The sequence below is a fragment of the Melospiza georgiana genome, chromosome 1 (assembly GCF_028018845.1).
Source record: "Melospiza georgiana isolate bMelGeo1 chromosome 1, bMelGeo1.pri, whole genome shotgun sequence".
Taxonomy (NCBI): Eukaryota; Metazoa; Chordata; class Aves; order Passeriformes; family Passerellidae; genus Melospiza; species Melospiza georgiana.
Window position 1 is genome coordinate 80417263 of NC_080430.1, and position 24649 is coordinate 80441911.

A 24649-nucleotide genomic window follows, 5' to 3' on the forward strand; every position below is an offset into this window, starting at 1 on the left:
CCAAGCTGAACAGCCCCGATTTCCTCAGCCTGTCTTCATAGGGAAGATGCTCCAGTGCTCTTATCAACTTGGTGGCAAGTTGATAAGCACTCCTCTGGACGTGCTCCATCCGTGCTTGCCTGTGGCACACACACGCGAGGAGCAGATGAAGGACAAATCTCACTGGCAACACCTTCCAGCAGGCTTCACCTTCCCAAATCTAGAAAGCAACTGGGCAGCCCAGCTTTCCCCCAGCATGGAACCGGTCTCTCCCGGAGCCCGGGGACACTCCCACCAGGGGCGGCAGCCTCGGGCCCTCCCGCCCGTTCCCGGCGCCTGCCCCGTCCCGCCGGCCGGGCCCGCCCCGCGGCACCTGCGCGGAGGCGGTGCGGGCAACGCGGGGGCAGCGCCGCGCCCCGCCCCGGGCCCGCCCCCGCCGCCCCGGCCCGGCCCGGCCCCAGCCCCGGCTCCGCCCGGCCCAGCCGCAGCCCGGCGGCCGCACCGAGCCATGGCGAGCGCGGCGCTCCCCGCGCAGCCCCAGGAAGCGGAGGCCCCGCAGGAGCGAGGCGCGGCGGCGCCCGCGGAGCCGGAGCCGGCGGAGGTGTCAGGCGGGGCCGGGGCGGCGGCGGCGGTGCTGGGAGAGACCGGGCTGGCCGTGGGCTGCTGCATCGCGGCGGCGCTCAGCTGGGAGCGGCCCCTCCGCAGCCTGGGCGGCTTCGTCTGCGCCAACCTGCTCTTCTGGTGAGCCCGCCGGGCCGGGGTGGGCGCCGGGGCCGGGGTCGGGACCGCCCCCCGGGATGGGAAAGCCCCCGCCCGGCCCGCCCCGCCCGCAGCGGGCGCCTCCTCCCCCCGCCCCGCATTTCCCCCGGCCCCGGGAGGAGCGTCTGCCCCCTGCCCTCCCCTGACCGCCCCAGCGGGAGCTGACCCGCGCCCCAGCGAAGGAAGGTGCTGCTCTTCACTCCACCTGCCCCTCAGCGTTCCCTGCCCCCAGCCGCCGCTCCCGGTCTGGCACGGCCCTCACGCTGAGTGCATCAGCCTGGCGGGGTTCTTTCACCCTCGGTTTCTGCCCCAGCCTCGCCCACACACACGTTCTGCCCCCATATCCCATAGCATGATGCGTGATGATGATGATGATGATGAGGAGGAGTCTTAGGTGGAAGCTGGGCAGGGCGGCTGCAGGACACCCCGCCGGGAACTCGCATTTGGCACAGCCGAGAGGAGCCGCGGGCCCGCATTTCTGTGCAGAGTTTAGAAACCTGCTGAAATGAGGTCCCGAGCCCATCGGTTGTGCTGTGCTGATGCCCTGGTCCAGTACTTTAAAGTTCACTTTGGGTATATGTGCTTTTCCAAACTGGTGGCCTACTTAGTGGAGTCTTTGTGAAGTGGGCAAAGCCGGAATGTTACTGCAGTGCACCAGCTCTCTTTTTGGACTAAGCTTTTTGTAGTCGGAGGCAGTTTAGCTGAATAAGCCCCAGAGATTAACATAGGGATGTGTTCATTGTTGTGTTTGTCATGTCTCTTTTGTTAATTTCTGTAGGAAAAAAAGTTGTCTATGTGAAACTTCTTCAGGGCTTTCCCGTGATCTTAGGTTTTGTCAATGCCTATGTTTTTTTTGCTTTCTGATCTAAAATGTTATTGTATTCCTGCTTGATCATGTAGAGCAATTTATAAATTAGTGCACTGTCTAATAATACTGCAGAGGCTCTTATGACTGAATAGTGTTTCTTTTCCTGTGGCTAGAACTGCCTCCTTCCCTCTTAAGTGAATAAGAGGTAAACAAGCAGTGCAGTGGATTAATAGCAAACTCCTCTTGATTCTCTACAGCCCTAACAGTGTGATGTTTTAACATGAGATCCAAGCCATAGAAAGACTTTCTGGAGCGTTGTGCTGCATAAGAAAATCTTAGCAAATATTTTCAAAATAATTTTATCCTCTTCGATTCCAGAAGCAGAGTGTGCATCTAATTTAGGTTGACTTTTATTATCCATCTTTCTCTTAGGTATCCATGGTAAATCCTTTCATTGAGTAAGTTACATGGTTTTGCTCTCATTTTCTGCATACTTCAGAGGTCACCTGTTCTTTCAGTCATTTGGAAGAATCATAATGCTTTATATTTCTTTTCACTGTGGCTGTGATAAAATTTTCAGGGACAACATCTAGCAGAATACATTTCCATGTCTCAAGGAATAGTAGCTGCTGGGCAACCCATTGGCTATTTTTTTTCCAGATTTGACCCAAGCGAGGGATAAAATGCCTGCACTATTCAACGCCTGTAAGAAGTCTCCTTTGGGAGACCAAAAGTCTTACTGGCAACTTGTTATGGTGACCAGTATTTGAAGTTATTTTCTCAAAATTCATAGCTCACTCTACTTTGTTCCTTTCAGGATGAGTTGGCACAGCAAAAGTCAGGGCACGGATTGCTCATTTTAATGTGGTGGCATTGTACCTCAGAAGGAAGCTCGCTATCCTAGCGCCAGGGAGTTTTGAGAGGTAGACAAACAAGGAAATGTGTATAAGCAGGAATGATGACCAGTAAACTTCTGTGGTTTGAGAACATAAGGAAAGATCTCGGTAGCAAACGTATGAAATCTGACACGTTGAAAATTAAACAGTCATTTAAATCTGAGGTCACGTTTCCCTGCTTTGGTATTGGGATGATCAGTGCTTGCAGCACAGTGTGTTTGCTGCTTCTCCTTTTCCTGTTTGAGATCCAGCTGGTCAGTCTGGTTTGTGATGACTCACACAGTCACAAACTGCTGCAGGACTGGGAACAAGTGTCCACCCCTGCTGCCTGTGAAGTCTCTCCCAAGCTTTGTGCTGGCTGGAGCCTGTAGGTAGAAGGAACATTTCCTAACATTTCCATTGCTGGTTCTTGTGCCTTTCCTTTCCGTGTGCCTACAAGTATCTGTGCCCCATAGGGGACCCCCAGTTCATGCAGCCTCTAATCAGGATATCTCCGAGTTCAGAAGTCTGTATTGCTGGATGGGAGACTTCTCCCACTAGAGCAGCAACAGCATTGGTGGAAGAAGGAGAAAGGAGAGGTGAGGTTTAATTTTACAGTTTTCTGAATTTTGGAAAAGTAACACCAGGTCCTTCCATCCATTTAATTTTGTTGGGACTGTTTTCCTCATGGTTAGCTGAGTTCTTGTATGTTTACCCATCAAAATATTTCATGTGTAAACTGTTGCAGTAGGAGCTGCTGAGAGTGAACTGTTTCTCTGGTGTCACAGGATTTTCATTTTTTTAAAAAAAATATATTCCATTGTAGCCTCCTTTGTGTTAAAAAACCTCTTATCCATTGTACTGTATATAAATGCATTTTTGATGGTTTCTACTAAAATATCGTTCTTGTAAGAACAAGAAATTTACCAATTTAATTTGATTCTGATTTCCTTGATTTTCCTGACAAATTATTGTGGATTCTTTACCAAGAGAATAGTGAAAGTAGACACAAATCTGGCTACTGGAAAAGCATTTTTCAGTTACCAACTCTATTATCTTTTCACCGTGAACAGCTTTAAGCCTCTTGCCCCAAATGAACCTGACCAAAAATCTTTAAAATGGACAGGGGTTAAATATATATATTATTTTGCACCTAACCATCTGAAATATGAATTAGATTCTTGTGCTGTTTATAGTTTGCAGACTGAAGTCAAAATAACACAGGAAAACAAGGCTGGTTTTTTTCCCGTTTACACCTGCTGTACTGAAAAAGTGAGTGATTGGGCCAAGAACAGAGAAATTCTGTGCTGGTTCCAGAAGTTCACTCCAGGTGTTCTGAGTGTTAGGCTGTTGACTGATAACTTTCAGTCTTGGGTTTAATCTTATCCAAATATTAACATTCAGTCCTAGATTTTTAAGCTAGAATTCTATCCTAATTATTATTCTCTCTGTGTATAGAATGGAGTGGATAGTGGCAGCTTTTTGTTCTCCCAATCTGTAATTTTAAATTTCTACAAGGTCAGAGGGACAGGTTTATTTTCAGTAATTCTGTACTGTTTCATGTGTTTTGTAGTTTGCAGATATCTATTTCCAATACATGTTTTCTATCTGCAGATAAATGTTTCAAACTAAAGTACATTCATGTCTGCAAGGTCATCCCTATATACACCACTTGCATCTGTTCACCAATTGCCCAATTTCCTGATTTCCCTTGGATTTTGTGTAAAGGGAGGCAGCAGAAAAACTAGGATGTAATAGATCTTTTCTCTTTTCCTGTCTTGTGGAACAAATTTATTGTGTTACCCCACCCTATTTGCAATTTTCTTTGCCAGCCCAAATCCACTTTTTGCTTTGAGGATTTTAATATACCTTCTGACCTCAGAAGGTATATTTGCATGGTACTGCAGGTCTGTTTTTAACAATGTTACATGATGTTATTTTACTGACTCAACAAAGTAACTGACCAACTATGTAAAATACAAGTATCAGTCCTTGATTAAGACAGGTGTGCATGCCTAATTTTCCATTAAAAATAATATTTTGTTACCATCCATACCCATACTTTTTGTTTGTTTGTTTGGTCTCAGATCTAGTGAATATTTCTATTGTCTGAGAGAAACAATTAAGAGAGAAAACAGTATTGCTTATATTTGAATTGCCTGTGTACATTGCATCAGGTAAAGATTGTGAATTTCCAGACAGAAAATCTAATTGCTCTTTAAATGTTAGTAACAAGACACACATTCAGAGTTTGGCTGCTTGGTGTGTTTTGTTTTTAAGTATCCAATTTGTTTTAGGAGATGTTATTGAAGTGTTTGCTTTGTTTTAAAGTATCCAGTTCACTTTAAGATTTGTTCTTAAATTGTTTCTTACTTGAAATCTCTGCTTGCCAATGATAAAGTATGCCATGAAGGGATCTCAAAGTACTTTTCATTCATTAATTCTTTCAATGTAAGAAAGCAGTACTAAGCTAAGCATTTCTTTCATGTATTTGCACACAACTTGTAAATGCTACCACTACTATACCTCACTTCTCTATAAATCAAGATTTCTGCCCATTTAGAGAGCAGTGTGCATGCACAATGTATGCTTACATTTTTATTCTTTATTACAAGAAGAAGGACAAGCAGCAGCCCTGTTTTATGTGTTTGTGGACTTAGGATTTTGTTCACTGTTGGCACTGACTGGCTATCAGTGGAAATGTAGTCTAGGGAACCTACTCAGACATTCTTGGTGACAAAATGTCAAATTAAGTGACAATTGGAATAAAAGAAATCTTTGAAATCAAAACATAATGGAAATACATGAAAATTAACTGAGTTGGAGTAAGGCAGGATATTGATATTCTTAGGCCAGTTTGTATTATGCTGGTCTTTAGATCACTTAATTAAATTTGTAATATCTTCCAAGTCAGGAGAATATATATGGATTTTTCCTTATAGCACCCAGATGCTAAATATGGTTTTGAATGTGGAGAATTTTGGTCTTTGGCTGTCTTTGTTGCAGGAAATCTTAGAGCTACATTCATAGTTGTATTTGGATTACTTTTCCAAAATCCAAAGTATCAGAATAGCACGCAAGTGAATACTCCTGCCTTAAATTCTAATAAGAGTTTGTCTCTGATGACTCAAGTAGGAATAGTAGAGTAGGTTATTTTGTAATGATAATACCTTCATTGTCAGAAAATAGAAAAAAAAATCTGGTGTAGACAGTTTTGAAATTCACTGTGCACTCATGTGAATGAGTTTCTTATATGGTTGCTAGTTTGTTTCTTCTAGTCTGGTAGTCCTTAACATATTTAATTTGCTGCTTTTTGCTAAGTCTTTGTAACTTATTGGTATTGGAATTTATTTCATTCCACCTAGCTGTAGTACAGCAAATTGCTGATATTTCTTTAAGCATAAACAAATGTTTGTGGTTTGTTGCTTTTTGCTTCCTAGAAGGTGGTATTCCAAAATACTTTTCCTCAAGTAAAGCTAAAATTCCAACTTCAGCACAAGTTGTGATATAATTTTAGAGTCTACTTGTTTTTACCCAGTTTTAAGCTTATATTCACTTTTCCGATACAAATTGTGAAAACTTTTGAAGGCTTTGGAGGTAGAAAAGTGGAACAGAAAGTTAAATTCATTTGATTTAGTTAACAAAAATGATTAAAAGCCATTAACAGCTTTTTAGTGACAGTTTTCATACTTTTGGCTGAGGGATTAGTTTACAGGAATGAAAATTGACATTGTTTAAGAGCCAGACGGTGTTACATAAAAACCTGGACAGTTGACAGCATTTTTCAACCAATAAGATGAAATCAGGATCAGTCAGAAAAGAAATCAAGTGGGTTAATTGAGGAAAAGCAAGCATTACTGAAAAATTTAGAATTAAATCTCGGATGAGAACATGATGGAAGATGGAAATCCAAAACAAAGGAGAACAGAAATGAATTGCAGCACGGCTTGTGTTTATTCTGTCTTGCTGAAATGTAAATATGCACTGTCTAAAGCAGCTGTTTCAAGAGAGAAATTATAATTTCTTCATGTATTGCTTCAAAATAATGAGGCCTTTCAAATAGTAAGTAGAATTTTGAGAACAATGGACGTTTCAGGGGGATCTGCTCTGCTCCATGGTAGATGTTACAGGACTAATGAGAGCATTAAAGAAAAGGAGATTTAGGGCAGCACGGTAGAGGTGCTACTGCTCAAACTGCTGCTACTGTATGAGAAAATGGGATTAAGATTTCTTCTGTACTTTGCCAGAGCACAGGTTAATTAAGGTCAGCTGGGCATTTGTCTGAAAAAATAAAGGCAGCAAGGTTATTTGATGTTATGTGTTTAAATCAAAATAATTTTAACTTCCATGGAAATATCACCCCCTCTTTTCACTGATGTAACAGTAGAATTTGATGTTATTGTAGACTCAGAAGGTATGTAGTTCAGGTCATTTAAACTTTCCACTTCTCAAATGCTTTTTATGTGCCTGTCTGAATGCAAAGGTTGCAGTAAATCTGATCCAAAAGCCCAAATATTGAAACTTGATTCTAACTGCTGCATTCCTCGAGAGGTTTCCTTGCAAACAGTGCAAGATAATTTTGCAATGTGAAATTATTAACTTAATCCTATTTCCCAGACCACCAAATACTTCCAAATGTTCCAGTTTATAAGCACAATTACCTTCGGTGATTAAATGCAAAGCATTGGAACCATATTTCTAGTTTCTTAGGGACATTTAGACTTATTTTTAAAGTTAAGAGGTGGTTTTGCGAGTTGAGGTAGAGAAAATATGCAATTTGAATTCCCATCCTGTGTGTTAAGTTAGCACTGTCCAGCTGTCTTTGCTTTTGCCCTGAAACCTGAGCACAGACCTTCCAGAGAACTACCCCTTCCACAGATGGCTGTCAGAGTAACAGTAATTTAAATTTCTGGGAGTCTCTTTCTTAGGACAAGAGGTTTATTTATTATTCAAAAATTTTTGAATTCTGTTAAGTTCTAGAAGGTTTTCTAAAGAAAAACAGATTTGGTCTGTGCTTTCTGGCTGAATAAATACGATCCTAATCTTTCCAATGAAACCTGACAAATAAGCTCTTTGAATGAAAGTTGGTGGCTGAGTTTTCTTTGTCTTAACAAAGAAAGAATTTTAAAAAATTATGCAAGTTTTAGAATAATAAGCATGCCATTTCTGCTTGAGGATTATTTTTAAAATTATTTGTTTATTTTGATGTACCTAGTGTTAGAATTTTTAGATTTCTGGGTGCTGTCCAATGGAACACACTTTGCTAGCTGGCACATAGGTTACAAATCAACTGCTTTTCAGTGCTTCATTTCACTCTGTTTGAAATATCTCAAATACCTAAGTTTTTCTCTTATTTAGAGAAAAACTTAAAGTGAAAAATGGTCCTTCTTTCTAATTTATGTCTTTATGGAAGGTTTTTCTCCACTAAATTAGACATGGTCTAAAACATTTTTAATGTACATATTTTTAAGAAGCATTCTATTACAACATTTCACAGGTTTTCAGCTAAACAGATTTACAGCTTTCTAAGTTCAAAATGCCAGGCACCCAGAGTGCTAGTGTCCATATTTTAAATTTTAATTAACACTAGATGGGGAGTAAATGCTTTTGAAATTATTTTATTCAACAAATTGTGCTTTTTGGAAGGGGAGGGAGGTTTTTTAGACTGAATTTAAGCCTTTGTTCCTTCTAAAACTTTTGACAGAACATATAGAGATGTGTTTTTTACATGTAATTCCCTCTCTTCAATATGGAATCTGCTGTACCCATTTTTGTGCATTTTTCAGACTTGCAAGCTAAATATCATATAAATATAATAATATTGTGCCAAATTCGATTCTACAAAAAAGAGATTCTACAAAAAAGTGTGCATAACTTACTCTGACTTAAGTGAGAATCTACACTTTTTGTGTAGGAATTGGGAAGGGATTTTTGCCTTATAATTCTTGAACAATTACCTAAATTGTTTGGCTCAGACCAGGTGTCTTGGTTTCAGCTGGGATGGAAATATTTTTCTTCCTGATACAGCATTGCAGTGCTGTATTTTGGATTCAGTATGAGAACAAAGTTGATAACAAACTGATATGTCAGTTGTTGCTGATCAGTGTTTACTCTAAGTCAAGGACTTTGCAGGTTTCCATGCTCTGCCAGCAAGCAGGTGCACAAGAAGCCAGGAAGGAGCACAGCCAGGACAGCTGACCTGGGCTGGCCAAAGGGATATTCCAAACCACAGCCTGGGAGGAGCTGGCCAGGAGCTGCCCATCCAGTACTGATCAGGTTGGGCTGAGCACTGGTGAGCGGATGATGAGCAGTGGCACTGTGCATTACTGGTCTTTATTCCTCTCTTTTTGTTGTATCACATTTCATTTATTATTATTGTTACTCTTGTTAACTTTATTTCAATTATTAAAGTGTTCTTAAGCCCTGGCTTTTATTCTTTCCGTTCTTCTTCCCATCTCACCGGGGCAGGAGAAAAGTGAGCAACCTTAATTGTCAGCTAGTGTTATACCACACCAAGATGCACTAAAGGAACAATGGGAAAAATACTGGATTATTGAGTTCTGACTTCCCAATGTTTTGAGTACTCGAGGCTTGGATTTCCATATATGTAGATAAAGTATTTTGATATTTACAGACGCTTGGTATGAAAATCATTCTATAGAAAAGCAATTAATATAAAAAGTTGTAAATTCAATAGGCATAAAAAGTAGGATTCACAAACCTACTTTGGGATGGTTTTTCAGTAAGGAGAGTTTAAGCATTAAATTACCTGTAAATAAAATTGTGTTGAATATGTATTTTTCCTTCTTGATTCACAGGAGGGCAAACAAAATTATTGACCCTCTGATCAGTAAGGGCACAAGTTTTCTGATACTACCTTTACCATGTATGTCAAAAATGTTGTTCAGGCAGTGTGCTTCATGCTGTAATTAGAAGAAAACAAGCCCTCTTCCCCTTCCCCAGAATTCTTGCTTGAGACAGTCATCAGAATTTATTGCAACCACACACGTGTTGATTGCTCCAGCAGTAAGTGTGGAAGAATGGTCTGCCTTCAGCTCCAAGCAGGAAGCAGTTAGCACCAGGAAACAGTCCTACCACATCTTTTCCTTACCCAAATGCCTTCACTGTAGGTGTTTATGTGAAACAGCGCTCGGTGGTACCCTGTAAGAGCAAAGTACACCTAGCTTTGAAATTAGTAGTTAAGTATTCTCAAAGTGCACTAGAAATATTTCCTCTCCACTGGGGAGGGACATTCTCTGTGTGGTTTATGTCATAGCCCATGCTTGCTTATCAGTGCCTGACTGGAAGAAGACCAGTTCTATGGAAAGCTCTAGCTGAAAGGTGTCAGTAGATTTTCACCTAAACATTTTATGAGGAAACAGTTATATACCAACCTGAGCTCTTTAAAACTCCATAAAATTACTTGAAGAGTTTGGCCTCTGGTTTTAAGATGTAAATATGAGTTTGTGGAACAGAGAACTGAAGTCTACAAGTCACTCATGCAGTTGATAAATGTGTGATAAAAGCTGATGGTGAAGCAAAGGTCCATGCTCACATCTGTGTTATTGACAGCTTTCATTTATTTATGTGACTATCTCTGGATTTCATCTAGGGATAGATGGCTATTAAAAATGTACCTGCTAAGGCTTTCCAGAAATAACTCACATTGACTGCTGATAGTCTAAATAATTTAATTTTTGATTAAATGTTTGCTCATGTGTTGTGCTTGCAAAATGCAACTCATTCATAGCTGTAGAATGTGTTGTAAAAAACCCAGAACCTTAACAGCTGAAATGAAAGAATCAAATTGATTTATTTAACATTTGAAACAATTTGGTAGGTCTGCACCTTCCCTGTATCTCCTGATACGATTAAAATAGCTTTTGTCATGCCCCATAAGTTTTATTACGTTTACTGACTGCAATGTTGTATGATATTGTTAACTGTCAAAATTTCTTAGCTGGCTCATGACACTTGAGTAACTTTTACAATCCAGTTTGTGCAGGTCATTGTCCCAGGTGCTCTGGGACAATTCTGGTGTACTGTGAGATACCTGCTTTTTGATACAACAAATTGACAGTATTGACAACTGACCATCCATACTTTAAAGAACTGAAGAAAAGACAAGAAGAAGGTACCTTAGCCTACTTTTCTGTCTTTAGGTTCACCATCATGCAGTTGAATAATTTCCACTTTTAACTGTGGAAGTTGTCAAGTTTTGATTCTTACTTCTGCAGTTTAGAATAATTTCAGAACAGCTGCAGTTTAACCAGGCCCAGAAACAGAAACTGTTGTAGCTTTAAGTTCTAAGGTCAGCATCTTACCAAAAAATATTTGCCAACCACCTCTAATGGCCTACAATAGTCACAGAATGAAAATACCATTCAGGCTGGTAGGGCTTCATGAGGTCTCTAGTATGGCTTGCAGCTCAAAATCAGATCAGATTGCTCAGGGTTTTGTCTTCACAGCCATCAAGGTTGGAAATTCCAAAACCTTTGTGGACAGACAGTGCTTAGTTATCCCTTGATATTGCTCCTATTTAATTTTACAAAAATGGTTCTTCAGTCTTCCACAGTGGGGTTGAGTGGCAGGCTGGCTCCATCACACTTACATTCTTCCTGCATGGAGGGATGTAGGATGGAACAACAGGCAGAGGTCAGTTGGTCTGCTTGCTCAAATGAGCTTCACTTGGAGCACATTGCTCAAGTTCTCACTCAGCTGAGCTTTTGGAAGTCCTGCTCTGCAGTGGTCTGCCACCTGCTCAGCACCTCCATTAGCTCTTTCACTTGAAAGCACATTGTTCTGTACATTGTTTCTTAACTGTTTCTTATTCTGTTCCCCTCAAAAAAACATTCACAAAATACTGCGGAATTCAAGGGGGGGAACAAATCTTGGTTGTGTCTCCAGTAATGGTTTTTACTTCTGCACCACTTGTAGAAGAAATTAAACAATTTGAACTTTAGTCTGTTTTGTTTATTGCTTAAAAAAGAGAACATGTTCAGCAAGCTTTTCTTACATAACATTCTTCTACAATACAGAAGTGCAGTATATGATGATTTCATTCTGGAGCCTTTCATTTTTGTCAGATATATGTGTGTTAGAAATGCTTAGGAGTACAATCTCTTTTTTTTTTTTTTTTTAAAGGAGGGGCAAAAATGCCCTAACTTTTATTAATAAGCAGAAGTATCACAGAAACTGTTAGTCTGGTTGCTATGCATCATGTTGATAATTCCTAGAAGAATCCTGACAGTGGCAGTAGCAAAAAAGTGGTTTTCAGACCCCTGCATGTTGAACTGTTTGATAAGCTGATGTTTGATAGATATATGCCAAAAGAGTGCAAGAGGACCTTATCAGCTTTCCACTAGGAAGGGCTTCAAGGATGCAGATCTCTCAAATAGTTTTTCTAATCTGTGTGGCTCTGGCACCTGAGGCCTGACACAAGCTTGCTGAGTGAATTCACAAGGGATGGTCTTTCTTGCAAATATCACAGTCCAGATAAAGAGCTAATAATGTTAAGATGTGGGAAGTTCAGTCAGAACAATTCAAAGCTCTCCAAAGAAGTTAAGAGTCCTTGTTTGGTGACTACATTAGCTGCTTCAACTGGATTTCAGGTTTTTTTCCTCAAACATTGGAGCAAGGACACTGCACTATTGAGAAGGTGGAATGACATGTCTTGGAAGCATCTTTCAGAGAGGATGCTACCTTGTTAATCCTTGTCTGCTAATCCTAGTCCTCATTAGTGCAATTGTTTTTAACAGCAGGTGACAGCTGTGATTGCAGTGAAACTAACAGTGTGGTTTAGTTGGGAGCATAAAGTAGGTCAAACATGTTCTGTGCATTTTTTGAAAGACACACTAAGCCTTCTTAGTAAGCATCTGATCTTACCTTGAGAAGCTGGTAAGATGTGTGTGTATGTACACAGATGTACACACTTGCATATACATTTTGTTATTGATGCATGTATTTGAGACCATCAGAGTGGCCAGTGGTAATTGCTAAGTCAGGGCATTCTGTGTGATTCTGTAAACGTTCATGCACAAGCACCATGAAGAGCCTGTAAAATAGACATGGTATTAAGCCCAAACAGTTTGAAGGTCTGCATTTGTTACAAACTTCTATTGCCTAGAAGATGGATGAAAAATTCTTCATTTGATTTTTTTTATACAGCATCACATCTCTCTCCCAGCCCATTATCAGTAAATTAAGTAAGTAGGGTAAACAAAGTCTTACATGCAGTGGAACTTAACATTTAAACACAATCAAAGATTTTTAATGCTGAATAATATTACCAAGAAAAATAGTAGGACAATAGTAGGACAATGATGCAAAACTGTTACAAGTTTTGATTTATTGAACTATGATTGGGCAGTTTTGATAGAGGTTGCCCTGTAATAATTTTTCTCTACACTTCTCTGTTGGTTTTCTTGAGCTAACTGAATTATACAAAGGTGCTCATTTTATACATTTATTTTATAGAATAATCTTATAATTCAAATTCTCTACAGATATAAAAACCATTTATATTTGGATAAAACCTTCAGAGTGAGCTTATGCATTTGTATTGGAATTCATATACTGGTCTGCTCAGGATGATTGGTGTTATGAGTTTGTGTTAAATGTGAAAATTAGTGGCATGGACATTTTTTTTAAATGAATATTTTTTTTTTTTGAGGTTTTCAAGGAATACTGGAACAGTTTGCTACTACAGCACTGTGTCCTGAGCTTGTTAGAAACATTGTGAAGTCAGTTTTCTTTCTAAAAAATCTAAGAGTGCTCAAAGGGTACCTCTTGGCTTCCTGCAGTGGCTATGTTTGCTACTATTTTCACTCACCTTCACCCTCTTTCTTGCAAAAAAGCTCTGCAGCAGAAACTGGGTAGAAGCTGGGCAGCCAGCTGCCCTGTTTTCAAATCTGAGAGGTTTCTTGAAAACATCCCAGCATTGTATGATTTTGTTTCTGTTGGTATTCTTATTTGATCCAGTGCCTTGGACAGTGACTTCTTACTTTTGGCTAACCTCAGCTTTTTAAAGTTAATTGCTTTTACTTTGAAAACTTAACTTGTTCACTGTTTCTGTTCAGATCACTGATTTAAAGTGCTTAAAACTAGCTATTAAAATATTTTTGGTTTTTAAATTTATTTAGTTGAATTTTAATTCTTTTTACTTCACACTCTTTTTTGTGAGATAAGATATTTGCCAGTAAAACAGATGGAAGAGCTTATCTCCAAACACACCTGGATAGCAAAGTCAGCAATGCATGAGATTGTAATTCATACTTTCTGAGTCTAGGTCTGTTTGACTTGACTAGACATGTTCTAAAAAATTATGTAATTAAAAACATAATTCATGAAATCTTGTTATGAAGACAAGTTTTAGTGTTATGCAGTTATATAGATTTACCTCATCTTTGTGTTTGAAAGAATGATTTGTATAAAAATCTTGCTTAAACATAGGTTCTGTAGGAAGTGAAAGAAAATTATTAACCTTTTTTTGTGCATTGTGCCAAGCCAATTAGTTTTAATGAAACCACCATTAATTTAAAAGTAGTACTTTCTATGCAATAATTAAAATATTTTGTTTTCTTTATTTTCTCTGTGCATAAATAAAAGTATGGACAAAAATCTACTACAAATTCAGTGTTTAATCTTTGTATTTTTCAATGCAATGCTTGGAGCTCTCAATATTTGCTTCTCATGGAAGGGCTGTGGGGAGAAACTGAACTCAATTATTGCAATCTGAGTCTCTTTCTTCCTATTCTTTTCAGTATTAGTAGCAGCTGTTAGTTTTTGTATGCTTCCAATGAGTTTTGTAGTTCAATATTTATTTCTTCTTGATATTCTAGGTTTGTTGCGTTGACCCCTTGGAGAGTGTATCATCTGACTTCCCTTATAATACTTGGAGTGTTAATTCTTCAGATAATGAAGGATTTGGTATTCTCAAAGATAAAAGGTAAGTGTACTGATAGAGTTCTGTGCTTAAACACCTGCACTTTGGAGCATGCTATTCATTACTAAAGCCAGGTCAATATTATGATTATTGTAAAAGTATCAGCTAATATTAGAGAGTGATAGTAGATCTGTGATGGTCTATTGCCACTTTCAATTAAGTTTTGCTGTATTTTATAGGGAGGGCTTTAGGAGATTTGTTTTAGCACTTAGATGAGTGTAATTGTTAGGAGTGGACAGTCATTCTTGTTTCTTAACTGCTAGGTCTGAAAATGCATTCTTTTCTAAAACACAGAGTTTTCCTAGACATTCATACTTCTTCCAACATTAATCATATACCTTTTGGAAAGTTTGAGACATCCAATATATATCAGTGAAATTTTTAAATAGATAATTACCTATCTTAGCACAGTTGAAATAAGAAGTGAACACTATTTTCTTTTTACTTTGTATAGCATTTATTTTCCAGAGTGTATAAAGTCTTATGTGAATACAAGCAATTTTGAAAGGGATTTTGAGTTTGTTGGCTGGTCTGATGGTTTGGAATTTTTTTTTCAATTCCTGTCCTATACTTTATTACCATCTTAAAAATTCTTTGACAAAGTGCTCATTATAAGTTTTCTGTTTTCTTTGCCATGAAGATTATTTCAAGATTCTTATTTCGCCTTTTATTTATTGTTAAATCACATGCAAAGTGTTTGAAAAAACATCTGAACATACTACAAAAGCAGGAAATAGATGTCAGAGAAGTGTGGTATTCCTCTGTGATGTACTAACACATTATTTCTGAGCCAGTTGTTCCCTACTTAGTTACAACAGGTATTTGTTACCTTTTCTGAAGGATTTACTGTCATTCCCTTTTGTGGGAGTCTTGGTTACCATTCTGTTTCCTGCTTGAGTGTTTCAAGCCCAGAGGGCAACTTTTAAAGCTAAGCAGAATTTGATTTTTTAAGCTCTGTGCTATATAAATCATCACAAACATACAATACTTTGCTAGCTGGAGGCCAATGATTTAGGTAAATTCACTCGTACCTGTAAATAATATTTTTGTAGTGACCAAATTCAGGATCTACCAATCTCATGTTTATGTGATTATTTAATCATTCATTTTAGAGCTGAGGCTAGGAAGACCTCTATTTCCTAGCTTATACAATAATTATTTACTGTAGCAAACTAATTTGTTTTACTATTGTCTTTGATGCCATTGTAGACAGAGTTCAAGAAAAACCAGGCCCTCGAAGTAATAAAGTAGGAATCTTGTGGTAATGAATAGAAATCAATGAAGTGCCACTCCAAGAAGCAGAAAAAATTCTTCCCAGTATATCACGTCCGTGTAACTGCTTCACACTTCCAGCCAGCCACTAGATGGCAAGACTATTACAGATTCATGGGGAATGTAGAGTGGGTGTCAGTGTGTAGAAGTAGAGGGTATGTTCATGTTAAAGTTATGTTATCATCTTCATTACATCCTTCCATGTGGAAATGTAGCCAAAGAAGATCCTGACTTTTTCCAGTAATGATTTTAACTGTATATTAAGTTTACAGATAGCAATTCAAGAACTCTTACTGTAAGATGATATAGCTTTCCTGTTTGACTGATACAGAGAATTCCTTAGTCATTTTGTCCCAATTCTGAATATGTTCTATGAATAAATAATAAAATTATTTCTCATTTAGTGCATTTTGTTTCATCTTTCATTCTTACAATTGCAGGTGCACAGCTTTGGAGGACCATCACTCGCAAGTAGGTATTTTATTTTTTCTAAGTTTATTAGTGCTTGTTCATGATTTTTAATAAATTCTCTCTTCTGATTTGAGTTATATTAATGTATATAGTAATTTATAATAGTACTTCTAGAAATGCTTTTTGTTACACTGGGATTATCATGCTTTGTGTTTTCTGAGAATTCGTGCTTTCTTTGTAAAGCAGAATAATACTGTGTTGGTCAAGGAGGTAACTTTTGGAACTTACAGAACTTTTAGAACTTATACCAGTGCTGCTGAATAGAAGTAGGTAAGATGGCTTGGATTTCTCTTTAAGTCACCATAAGTAATTGATCGTTCTAAATACAAATAAATATCAGTTGATATCCATATGAATAGAAATTAATAATTTTGAAGCCTGTTGACTTGCCTTAGAAAAATGTTTATGTCATATTACTGTAGAGTATATAATTTATTTAATTTGTTGCAAGTTGTCCTGGTTCCAGCCAAGACAGATTTTTGCAGTAGCCAGAAGGGGCGTGGCCAGGACTCGAAGGACTTTTTATTCTCTAGCACCTCTCCTCATTGTCCAGGGATGGGGCAAGGAGTCCCTTCCAGGTCCCATAGTATGGCAGCACAGTCAGCTGTGGTCAGGAGTTTATACCTGATGTGTGAATCATTCACCTCCCACGTCCACTGATATTGGCACTGTTACTGTTTATTGTTCTTTCTCATTGCTCTTTCCCATAAATTGTTTTTATTTCAACCCATGATCTTTACCTTTTTTGTCTCCACTTCTCCTGTCCAGCCCTCCGCAGGGAAGGGGTGATGGGGAGCGAGCGAGCAGTGTGTGGTTTGGAGTGTTTCAGTGGGAGCACTGAGCTGGGGAGCACCATTCCTTAAGCACAACAGCAGTATAATCAATGTCTAAACGATTTGCAGGCAATCCATTTTCAGAACAAAAGGTTGCATATTTAAGGCATTATTCGTCTAAACAGGCCACCAGGATTTATTATTTATCTGACATAATTGGAAAGCATATCCATTAGTACACTATTGTATTATAGCCTGACACTGAAGAAACAGTAATGCAGAGTTGATAAAGGGAAGATTCTGGGTTTTGTTCTTTTATTTTGTTGTCTAGAGACAGGTATCAATGTCATAGCAATTACAGAAGGTAGTTCAGATGTGCAGCCTCTGTTCAGTTTCATACCTCAACTTCCACAGGTATGAAATCACATAAGCATAAAATAGAGCTATATGGAATTGATGACAACTTAATTTATAATCTGAGCAGAGTAAAATGCTTTTACCATAGCTAGTGCTACTTCATATATCTGTGTAGAGTGGCAATGCTTCAAAAAATTTAATTGAGAAGCTATTCCTGTGGCACAGTAGATTAGTATGATTTATATTTCATTTCTCCTTCCTGTTATTTGCCAGAGAAATTTACATAAAATTTGCTATCTTTCAGGGTTTTGAATCTGACTTTACCTGTCTTTTTACATTCAAGAAGGGGAAGGCAAAGAAAACCAAATTGCTTCTGAAGTGAAAGGAAGCATAGGTTTTGGGCTGCCTTTTGTTTCTCTGAAAAATAATTCTGCAGTCTGATAAATTTTTCTTCTCTTACTCAGTTTATCAGGTCACCAAACTAGAATAGTTGATTTAATGAAAAGATTATAATTAGTACTTTAAATATCTTGGATTCAGGTTTTCAGTTGTTCAGAATGCTGGACTTGATTTGCTGTTCTGTGGGGAGACAATGCAGGGAGTGAAGAAGAGAATTTGATGAGCTCACCATAGCTCATGCCTTTGGGTAATATAATACAAGCATTGTATGTGTCCATCTAGCCCAGCCTCTGCTCTCTGAAGGGATCCAGCCAGGAGAAACATGACCTTGGGTAATGTCCTGCATTAAAGCAAGGTTCTCTTGGTGTACTTTCCCAGCAGCTTCCAGTTGAACCTTACCCCCACCCCCCTCCCAAGCTGTTCTAGGTGGACCTACCGTGAATTTGTCTCGTTGCTTTTGTTCTTAGAAACTTTTGCTGTCAGCAACATCCTGTACACAGAGATCCACAGCTGAACCACGTGCTTTGTGAACAGTTTTCTGTTTGTTTACTGCCCTATAATAGTTTGTAAGCTCTTCCTACATTTTTTCTTGTTGGAAGAAATATTGAACAATTACTCTCTATTAGTATTCTCCAGCAAGCTGTGATTTTCATAAACTTCTGTCCTGACCTGTTCTCTGCAGTACATGACTGCTTAATTGTTCCTAAAATAGAGGTTCTCTGAGTTTAGATTTTTTCATTGTGCTTTTCTGCATTTTTTCTTTAATTTCTCTGCCCTTTTTGCTGGGGAGACAGAATTACAAATAGCATTCAGGGAGATCCTTGGACTATACATTGTCCCTCTCTTCTTTTCATAGTATATCCCAACATTTGATTGGGTTTTTTTTAACCTCTACTGAGCTCTGAAATGATGTTTTCATGGATCCATGTTGTCATGGATAATCACCTCAAGGTAATGTCTTGAGTAGTAAAGATCAGCTTAAAGCCTATATGATTTTAAGAGTTATGGTTTTTTTCTCTTTTAATTTCTTCACATTTCATCTGCCTTTTTGCAAGAAATCATGTGATACTTGATTAAATTCTGCTAATCCTTGCAGCTGGTCTCTGTCTTTACCAGAATAATTCCTCTCATTTGTCATGGCTTCTTATGCTCCATAAAAGCTTTTGATGAGAGACCTTGTTGAAAGCATTCTCAGAAATCCAGGTGATTTTTTATGGACATCAATGTTCATCTAAAAGCAGGTTCACTTTTGGAAAGGACAGAAGGTTTGAGATACGATGTCCTTTACAGCTTATATTAGGACAGGCATGCATGCCCTTTGTTAGTTTTCCTGACAGTTTGCACAGAGCAGAGATGAGTGTTTAGTGGTTTGCAGTTCTGTGGCTCTTGTGTGCCTTCCCTAAAAATAGACATTGCTTTAGACACTTCACAGTCCTCTGCCTTAAGGCAGCTTTAAGAGACACCGTTTAACTGAAATGAAATTTCAACTGTTGCACCCAGCCTTTCATTTATAGCTTTTATAAGTTCACAAAAAGACTTTGCATTTGTTTGCACTGTGGGCGGGTCTTTCTTTTTCTGAATGCTCCTATAAATGTGCCTGTTGATTGTGTTGAAATTGAAAGAACTGTTGTAAGATGTTGAGGCTGGGTGCATGATTCCTTTTCATTTTATTCAAAATTGAATAAGAAAAACTTTTTTCATGTTATCATATATGAGCAAGACATGCCAAATATATTCCCATATCCAGCAAAGAATCACCGGCTCTGAAATAACTTACAGAAAAAAAATGTGGTAGATCTGTGATACTTTCAGTGAGAGAAAATACCTATTTAACAAATGTCTATTCTAATAAATAACATGTGTGCATGATTTTTCTATGGCATCATGGCCCTACAGCCCTGCATCCATAGTTTGTAACTGCCTTGAGGTCCATGCAGAATGGCTGTGTGCAGGCAGGAAAGGTTTTCTGGTCTGTGCCAGCCTTGAAACTCCTCTCGATTGCTTTGGCAAGTGCTAGTTGGCATCCGCCAAAAATGTGCTAAGAGCTATTTTAATGGTTTAACTGCAGAACTGACCAATTCTAGTGCCTGACAGAACTGCCACACACAGTTTGGTTTATCAAAACAGATGTCGGCAGCACCAAAATTTTCAGAACAGACTCATTTCCTACCCTATGTTTTTGTTGTGTCATTCTGATTTTGAAAATAATTATCAGTCAGTCACCAGCACAGTAGAATGTTTCATAAATGGTGGCACCAATTTCTGATGAGTTTTATAGTGAAATGGTAAACTTTTGGTAGTTGGAGGGTGAATTACTGATTGTGACTGTTCTGAAACTTGCATTTTTTCAACATTCACATGCATTGTGTATTTTGTCTGCTGCATGTACATTCCAAGTATCAGAGACTGAAGTACTTCAATGAAAATGCTGTTAATTTGTGGCACTTGTTTTTGGTCCTCCTTCATCTTTGTTGAGCACTGCTGACTAGTCAAAGCAAGCATAGCATTATTTTTTTCATGGCCATAACTTAAATGCAGAATGCTTGTAGTCTCACATGTAAAATGTGTCTATGTAAGAAGACCTGTGATTGTATTTCTAATGGAGTCATTTAGTACTATTTTAAGTTTATAATTTCAAACTGAAGGTAAATTAAACCTTCCTTAGGGATGGTAGCACTGTAGCACATTTTCCCCCCAAAACTAGTTCTGTTTCTGAGGAACTGCTGTACAAGTATCTTGCCTTTTTAAAAAATGGGTGACAGCTTTTAAAGGAGCACTGGAAAAGGTCACTTGTTAAATTACTCTTCCTTATTATAAAGCTGTTTTATTTCTTCCTATCCTAGTGAGATTTCTTTGAAATCTGGAGCTTCTCTAGTCAGTAGATATATTAGAATATCCACAGGAATTGTAGCACACCTTCATTTCTTGAGTGGTCAAATTAATACTAATGCAGAATTATTCTTTTATAGCAAGCCTAAAAAATCCTAGTTGCAGTCTGAGAAGGGACTAAGCAACAGTCCTTTTAAAAGGCCATCAGAGAGTGACTGAAGAGAATAAGCCAGAAAGAAAGGAGTTAATGCTCTGAAGACCAGCAGCTCTGCATAGCTTGTTTTCAGTCCCCTGTTATGTTTTATCATTTTGTCAGATCAAAGCTACCCAGGACTTCTGGGAAGAGCCTTGCCTGACCAGTCATGGTGTTAAGCTCCCTGCTGCACTAATGGCTGCTTCAGCCACAGACTGCAGTAGGTGTGTAGTACTATATTATTAAATGTTGAATGTTGTGGATATGATCCTTTGGACTATGAAAATAAATCCTAAAAAGGTTCTCCTGGCCCTGCAGGTTGAAAGAAAGGGGTTTTTTTATTCACAAAGCACATTTTCTCTTCTGCTCCCAAGAGGAGGGAAAAATAAGCAAGTGCAGCACCATGAACAGCATGTCTAATCCACTGCTGCTCATGTGATTGGGTCAATGAAGATTTGGAATTCCATAAGAAGAAACAGTAACATTTGCAAGAGAAAAAGGACATGTCTTGGTGGAAGCTTTTAACTGGCAGCTGCCTTTATTGAAGCACTTTAGGACTTGATGTTGAAAACCATGGTTAATATTGAAGTGCTCTTGAAGCTTGGCTAGTTAGCTAACTGAGATATTTCTGAAATAATAGCCTTCACTGATAGAAGGTTACAAACTGACACACAGGGGTTATTTTCTAAGCCCAGGACATTCCTGTTCCTCACCACCTCCCTCCTCCAGTCCCTTCTTTGTGGTTTCCTTTTATGAGAGTTAGCTGTGGTGCTGCTTGTGGACTCCCAGAGCCACCGAAGTTGCTGCCCACTTGCAGGCAAGCGTTGCTGTTTGGTAGGTAACAACATCCATTACTGGGTCAGCTGATGTGAACCCAGATCGGCTTCAAATTCAGGTCATAGCTTTTCCAGATCTGAATTCATGTTTTGATCTACACTGGTTTCACACTTGCATCAGCCCAGCTCATAGACGTTTGTATGCATTACAATGGTCAGTGTGTTCTGAAGAACAATATTCTGAGCTAGCACCATTCAGAGCTTGACAAATTTCATGTAACGTGTGGCTATTGGGCCTTTCTCCAAGAAGAAGAAAAAATAATGTTTTGAATCTAATAACTCCATAACTCTAATAACTCCATAATGCATTTGTGCAAAATTATTCCTAATATGTCACTGAAAGCAATGAAAAAAACCTCTTTGTGTTGTCCCTAAATATAAATGAGACAGTTGCCCCTTTCATCTAATTACCATGCTTTGTTTATTATGTCAGAGGCTTTACATACCTCTGATTTACATATGTTTTGTAAATCAAATTACCTACTGGGTTTGCTTAAGACAATCTGCAAGTCATGTGCCTAAATATTTCTGACGTAGTCTGCTTAATCTGATTTCATGATCAATGGAGAAAGATTTGAAATACTTCTTGAGATATATATCCTGATCTACCTCTTCCCAAACAAATGCCTGTAGGCGGGTCAAGTATATTGTGTCTTAATGGTGACTGTTTGTTTCCCTTGAATATAGACAGGAAGCCTAGGGTGGTGAGACAAGTAAGGGTGTTTACAGCCCTTGTGTCATTGTTCCCTGTTGATCCGAAGTCCTGTCTGTTTTGGAGATGCCATTGACTGCTGCTTGTGGCTACAATAAGAAACTGACTCTTGGCATAACACACAGGAATACCAATCCACAGCAGTAATAACTGCAGGGCACGAGGACTTGGTTTATTTACCTCTTTGTGTACATAAAGTTTCTCCTAAATGAGTCTCAGGCACAGTATGATTGTGCATTCAGATCACTCCTGATCAAGATGTGCTGCTTCACTGTATCTCAGAATAAAAGTCCTGTCCTTCAGGGTGTTGCAAAGAGATTTCTTTGCAGATGAGTGGATTAGGAAACGAGGTCTTTTTCCATTAGGAACTCCAACAAGATCAAGGCTGTAGCAGAAGTGCTTCTGTTATACACTTGTTAATCCATTTCCTTGATGTTATAGATAGGAAAAAATGTAATGTGAGCCAAGGGCAGTCATGTGGGCCAGTCAGTACCAAAGCACGGCACCATCAGTTCCAGTTTCTGTTGCACAGTCTCTTTGTCTTGTTTTGGTCATCCAAACAGGATCCATTCCTCACATGGCCCTACACAACTGCACAATCTGGTAACAGACTGAAGAAAATACTTCCTGTGGACCTGCAGCAAGGCAGAGGACAGATTATAGTCTAACAGATAAATAGATACAAATAGGCTCCAGAGAGCAAATATTTGCTTCTTCAGTTACTTCAGTGTAGTCTGAAGGCATCTGGAATATTCAAAGACTTCCAGCCTTGGTACTTCATAGTGGTTGCTATTCTGTTCATTTTGCCTCATATATTTGTATGAGTTTGTGTTGGAAGATATGTATGGCTGCTTCAAATATGGTTCTCCCAAATGTTCTTAATATATAAAAGCTCTTGCAGTCCTTCAGGAAATGAATGCATACTTGTGGAAAGCAAATGGAAATTGAGTTTTATTTGCAGCCTTAAACCCATACTTTTTCAGTAACCACTCTACTGTTCAAATACCAGATTGTAATTGTCCTTTGTTTTATAGAATCTGTTGCTACAACTCAGATAGGCAGCAATATGTCTGTTTTTTTTTTTCCTAAAGGCACTTTACACATGGATGATCAAACCTACAGATTGCAGAAATAATTGTCTACATTGCAAAAACCTCTTGATGCTTCATTTTTTGGGGGGTTTTTTAATATTATGTGACCTTATTTCATCTTTCTGGCTAGTTATTTCCAAGTTGTTAGCTACCTTTCCAAGTAATGTATTATGCTGGTTTGTTTGCCTTATGTTGATACATGATAAAATAAACATACCGGTAAAGTCTTTCTTACAGGAGCAAAAACCAATAATTCAGTAGGAATGCTGTAACTTTGGCAAAAGTGTCACACTTAGTCTGAAAACTGTTTAATGCCTTTTTCTATACAATTGCAGGAAAAGTTTGGTGGTTGGTTGGTTCTTTTATTCTTTAAGGGGAGGGGAAATGAGGGATGTGTCACAGCATTTGTAGGTGCCATGTATCTCACTGGTAGATATAGTTGGCTTGTTTGGCTTGTTATTTTTCTTATATTTGCCAGAAATTGTATGTAGTGCACATAACCAATTTCTTCTCACATAGAGTGGTTTGTAAACTTTTGAAGTCAAGCCTACTCTCTGTGGTTCTCTAGTAATTTGGTTATATCTCAATTCTGTCTTAGCCATCACAAGGCATTTTCCTCTCTTCCTTGTCCCCAGAAGCTCAGCTCACCTTTCATTGTGGAGGATGCACAGAAGACATGAGGAGAAAATGTTGGAATTGTCATGTTTCTTTACTATTACAGAAAGAATACCGCATTCCTCTTTCTGTAAGCCTTGCTTGTCTTCTGTCCCTATTTGTTAAACATAAAGGTAAAACATTATCTTAGCTGCAAGAAGTGCAACTTCTGAAGAAGCAAGGGCAGAAACAAAGGACCAGCAGAGTTGTACTGGAGCTACTTTAGCTGTTTTTATACAGGGATATATTCTAACCCAGTTATATTTACCGAAAATGTCATTATTCTTGTGTCAGTATCTGCATTGCTCTGAGCATGATGCTCAAACCAAGCAACATCAGTAAACACTTAGCAGTATCAGGTAAAAGACATGACTGGTTCTGGGTATGATAAATGTGTGGTGAATGCATCTCAGGCATAGATTTTTTGTTTTTTTTAAGAACTTGTAAATAACTCGAGTAGAAACATTATCCTTTTTCCACTGCACTGCTTGTTTAATAAGTTGTTTTCTGTTTTGCATTTATGCACTTGCCTTGTCAACTAAAGCATGTTCTTGATGAGTCAGGGTAGTTGATTTTATGCCACTCCTCAATCTGAACTGCTATATATTTTGAACCCTGATTCTGTCCTTTGCTGTGTCTGCCACTCCTTCTGGGGTACTGCAACTCACTCATCTGAAGGATTAAGGCAAATACTGAA

At 38.7% G+C, this 24649-nt stretch overlaps 1 protein-coding gene across 1 annotated transcript in view; it reads left to right on the forward strand.

Annotated features, from left to right (window-relative positions):
- The first annotated feature begins 487 nt into the window (after positions 1-487).
- Positions 488-24649, forward strand: part of RETREG1 (reticulophagy regulator 1) — a 64856-nt gene continuing 40694 nt past the window's right edge. The window contains exons 1-3 of the mRNA XM_058037855.1: positions 488-720; positions 14262-14368; positions 16078-16108. Coding sequence (XP_057893838.1) covers positions 488-720; positions 14262-14368; positions 16078-16108 — 371 coding nt within the window. The remainder of the gene's footprint in view (positions 721-14261; positions 14369-16077; positions 16109-24649) is intronic.